The sequence below is a fragment of the Pan troglodytes genome, chromosome 18, assembly GCF_028858775.2.
Source record: "Pan troglodytes isolate AG18354 chromosome 18, NHGRI_mPanTro3-v2.0_pri, whole genome shotgun sequence".
Lineage (NCBI taxonomy): Eukaryota > Metazoa > Chordata > Mammalia > Primates > Hominidae > Pan > Pan troglodytes.
This window is the reverse complement of record NC_072416.2, coordinates 7,785,760-7,790,531: the sequence shown is the minus strand read 5'-3', so window position 1 is coordinate 7,790,531 and position 4,772 is coordinate 7,785,760. Positions and strand designations below refer to the sequence as shown.

Genomic DNA, 4,772 nt, shown 5'->3' with positions numbered 1-4,772 from the left:
GTCTTCCTGGAGAGTTCTTTGAAAGGGCCGATGCTGTATTCCTCCTTTCACTCGGGGAATACTCTTTGAGCATCTGCTTTGGTCCAGGCAGTGGAAATGGTGGCAAACGATAGAACTCATGTGTCTTGGGAATGGTGCCATCTTCCCAGGGCTTGTCCCATGACATGGGGCTCAGGTCCCCTCCACTCTGTGATCCCATAGATCTTTCTGTGAGAATGGCTTCCTTTTCTCTGTAGTTCAGCCCAGGTAGAAGGATTTAAAAGTCCCTTTTGGGAGGATGCTTTCACTGCTTCATTTCCTTTCTCTGACAGCTGAGGAAAACAGAAGACAAGGGAGATGACATTTGTTGTTGTTTTGTTGTTGTTGTTGTTTTGGAGACAAGGTCTTGCTGTATTGACCAGGCTGGAGTGCAGTGGTGCGATCACAGCTTACCACAGCCTTGACCTTCTGGGCTCAAGCAATCCACCTGCCTCAGCCTCCTGAATAGCTGAAACTACAGGTGTACACCACCACGCGCAACTAGTTTTTATTTTTTTTTTAGAAATGGGATCTCACTATGTTGATCACGCTGGTCTCAAACCCCTGGGCTCAAGTGATCCTTCTGCCTTGGCCTCCCAAAGTGTCAGGATTACAAGTATGAGCCCCCACACCTAGCCAAGACTGTGTTCTTCCTCACCTGGTATCCCCCAAGACTTTCCCAATGTCCCAACTCCTCTGTGGCTCCTGGAAGGAGCTAAGCTTGTGAAACCCCAGGCCAGGAGGAGTCTCTGTTTTCCTCCAGCACATTCTTTCCTAGAAGCAAGGAGGCTGAGGGTGCCAGCTGTTTGAATGAGGGAAAGGCTCAGGGAGAGAGGATTTTTAAAACATTGGCTGTTGACTCCAAATATCCTGCTTCATCATCTCTCCATTCCAGAAACTTTTTGCATGCTTACAAAGGGTGTTCGTTTCTCCTCTAAGTATTTGCCCCCCAGCCCTACCTGCAACAAGGTGGAAGTAGGGCCTCTGCCTGGGATGGTGACTCTCCATTACAAGGCAAGACCTGTCTCTCCTCCAATATCCCCAGGACTGAAGGACTGTGCAAGTCTGCATATTGATCAAGCATCTCCCTTCCTTATCTAAAGGGACTTACTTCCTTCAAGACACTTTTCCTCTTCCCACCAGCTCCATGCCCCCATACAGTCATCTTCCAACCCATCTCTCCCCACCTCCATGCCACACAAGAGGGGCTTGGCCACAGCACCTGGAAGTTCCTTAAAATTGAATGGTGTGTCACGCTGGGTGCAGTGGTTCATACCAGTAACCCCAGCACTTTGGGAGGCTGAGGCAGGCAGATCACTTGAGGTCAGGAGTTCAAGACCAGCCTGGCCAACATGGTGAAACTCCATCTCTACTAGAAATACAAAAATTAGCTGAGTGTGGTGGGTGCATGCCTGTAGTCCCAGCTACTTGGGGGGCTGAGGCAAGGGAATCATTTGAACCCGGGAGGCAAAGGTTACAGTGAGCCGAGATTGTGCCATTGCACTCCAGCCTGGGCAATAGAGTGAGACTGTCTCAAAAAAAAAAAAAAAAAAAAAAAGAATGGTGTGATTAGCTTATGATTTTAAAAAATGGAATGATGTATTCATTTTCTAAGCTGCATAACAAATCAACATAAATTTAGCAGCTTAAAACACCCATCTATTACCTCTCCTTTCCTGTGGGTCAGGAGTCTGGGGGTGCAGCTTTAGCTGGGTCCACTGCTCAGGTTCTTACAAGGTTGTGATCAAGGTGTCGGCTGGAATTAGTGTCTCATATGAGGCTTGGGGTCTTCTCCCAACCTCACATGGTTGTTGGCAGAATTTCTTTCCATGCAACTGTGGAACTCATGTGGCTGGCTTCTTCAAAACCAGCTGGGCATGGTAGCTCACGCCTGTAATCCCAGCACTTTCGGAGGCCGAGGCAGGTGGATCACCTGAGGTCAAGATTTTGAGACCAGCCTGCCCAATATGGTGAAACCCCGTCTCTACTAAAAATACAAAACTTAGCCAGGCACGATGGCGCATGCCTGTAATCCCAGCTACTTGGGAGGGTGAGGCAGGAAAATCACTTAAACCCAGGAGGCAGAAGTTGAAGTAAGTTAAGATTGTGCCACTGCACTCCAGCCTGGGCAACAGAGTGAGACTCCATCTCAAAAACAAACAAACAAAAAGCAAAAACCAGGAGGAAGGAGTCTGTCTCCTCCAGACCCTCATTGAAGATCTCACCTGAAGATGTCAGGCCCACCCTGAATAATCTCCCTTTTGATTAACTCAAAGCGAATGGATTAGGGGCTTAGTTACATCTGCAGAATCCCTTCAACTTTTCCCTAGGTATAGATTAGAAGCAAGCCACGGGTCCTGCCCACACTCCTGGGGAGAGAATATTACACCTGGCATTTATCCAGGGCAAGAACCTAAGGGGTCATCTCAGAATTCTGCCTTCCAAATAGATCCTCGGTGGAGCTCACATGCCTGGGCGAGCACCAGCCTTTGTTGTTTTTTTGTTTTTTTTTTTTTTTTCACACTTAATTCACTTTATTTTTCTTGTATAAAAACCCTATGTTGTAGCCACAGCTGGAGCCTGAGTCCGCTGCACGGAGACTCTGGTGTGGGTCTTGACGAGGTGGTCAGTGAATTCCTGATAGGGAGACTTGGTAAATACAGTCTCCTTCCAGAGGTCGGGGGTCAGGTAGCTGTAGGTCTTAGAAATGGCATCAAAGGTGGCCTTGGCGAAGTTGCCCAGGGTGGCAGTGCAGCCCCGGGCTGAGGTGTAGCAGTCATCGATACCAGCCATCATGAGCAGCTTCTTAGGCACAGGTGCAGAGACAATGCCAGTGCCCCTGGGTGCAGGGATGAGGCGTACCAGCACAGAGCCGCAGCGGCCTGTCACCTTGCAAGGGACAGTGTGGGGCTTGCCGATCTTGTTCCCCCAGTAGCCTCTGCGCACAGGGACGATGGAGAGCTTGGCCAGGATGATGGCCCCACGGATGGCGGTGGCCACCTCCTTGGAGCACTTAACACCCAGACCGACGTGGCCATTGTAGTCCCCGATAGCAACAAATGCCTTGAACCTGGTGCGCTGGCTGGCACGGGTCTGCTTCTGCACTGGCATAATCTTCAAAACCTCATCCTTGAGAGAGGCCCCCAGGAAGAAATCAATGATCTCTGATTCCTTAATGGGCAGGGAGAAGAGATAGATCTCTTCCAGGGACTTGATCTTCATGTCCTTGACCAACCGGCCCAACTTGGTGACGGGCATCCACTCCTTATCCTCGGCCTTGCCTCCGCGAGCTCCGCGGCCTCGGCCCCGGCCCCGTCCCCGGCCCCGGATACCACTGCCGAAACCTCCGCGGAAGCCACCGCGGTTCCCCATCCCAGGGCCACCAGGGCCTCCGGGCCCCCCCGCTGCACCGGCGTCATCCGCCATTTGGTGTTTTGTTGGAAAAGAGGAAGCCCAGCCTTTGTTTAAAGGCAACAGAGAATGGTGCCCTGGCTCAGATCTTCAGCAAGCCCCCAGAATGATGGTCCAGTCTCTGAGCCCAGGGCCAAGACAGCAGGAGCTTTGGGCGCACATGGGGACTGGCTTCCCCCACTTTGAAGTGAGTCAACACATCCGTATTAGACCCTAGCTGTTGCTTAGGCAAAAATGATCATTTAGAAGAAAACGGAGAGAAGGGGAGAGTTAATTTAATAGTACTTATATTCGGCCGGGCGTGGTGGTTCACGCCTGTAATCCCAGCACTTTGGGAGGCTGAGGCAGGTGGATCACGAGGTCAGGAGATCGAGACCATCCTGGCTAACACAGTGAAACCCCGTCTCTATTAAAAATACAAAAAATTAGCTGGGCGTGGTGGCAGGCACCTGTAGTCCCAGCTACCCGGGAGGCTGAGGCAGGAGAATGGCATGAACCCGGGAGGTGGAGCTTGCAGTGACCCGAGATCACACCACTGCACTCCAGCCTGGGCAACAGAGCGAGACTCCGTCTCAAAAAAAGAAAAAAAAAAGTACGTATATTCATTCCCTAAGGCTGCCACAACCAAGTACCACAAGCTCAGTGACTTGAAACAAGAGAAATTGATTGTCTTGTGGCTCTGGTGGCCAGCAATCTGAAATGGAGGTGCCAGCAGGGCCGCACTTCCTCCTGCACTTGTCGGGGAGTCCTGCCTTGCCTCGTCCTAGCTTCCTGTGGTCTCCTGGCAGTCTTCAGTGTTCCTTGGTTTGCAGACACATCAGTCCAATCTTCCGTCCGATCCATGGCCTTCTTCCCTGTGTCTCTGTGACTCGGCATGTCCTCTCCTCTTTTATAAGGACACCAGTCATTGACTTAGGGCCTCCCTACTCCAGGATGACTTCATCCTAATCAATAGCATCTGCAATGACCCTGTTTGTTTCTTTCTTTCTTTCTTTCTTTTTGAGACAGAGTTTCACTCTTGTTGCCCAGGATGGAGTGCAATGGTGCGATCTCGGCTCAATGCAATGTCCACCTCCTGGGTTCAAGGGATTCTCCTGCCTCAGCCTCCCGAGTAGCTGGAATTACAAGTATGCGCCACCACACCCAGCTAATTTTGTATTCTTAGTAGAGATGGTGTTTCTCCATGTTGGTCAGGCTGGTTGCTCAAACTCCTGACCTCAGGTGATCCACCTGCCTCGGCCTCCCAAAGTGCTGGGATTACAGGTGTGAGCCACCACGCCCAGCCTGCAATAACTCTATTTCTAAATAAGGTCACATTCTGAGCTACTAGAATTTAGGATTTC

At 50.8% G+C, this 4,772-nt stretch overlaps 1 protein-coding gene across 1 annotated transcript; it reads right to left on the bottom strand.

The window, feature by feature from the left end:
• Nucleotides 1-2,546: 2,546 nt before the first annotated feature.
• On the bottom strand, nucleotides 2,547-4,083 carry LOC107968687 (small ribosomal subunit protein uS5-like). The gene has a single exon (XM_054668148.2). It carries the CDS (start codon nucleotides 3,442-3,444, stop codon nucleotides 2,575-2,577), a length of 870 nt encoding a protein of 289 aa, XP_054524123.1. The 5' UTR covers nucleotides 3,445-4,083; the 3' UTR covers nucleotides 2,547-2,574.
• Nucleotides 4,084-4,772: the final 689 nt, after the last annotated feature.

Bases quoted from the DNA above. Each gene is read 5' to 3' on its own strand.
- LOC107968687 (XM_054668148.2), bottom strand. From the start codon at position 3,444: ATGGCGGATGACGCCGGTGCAGCGGGGGGGCCCGGAGGCCCTGGTGGC.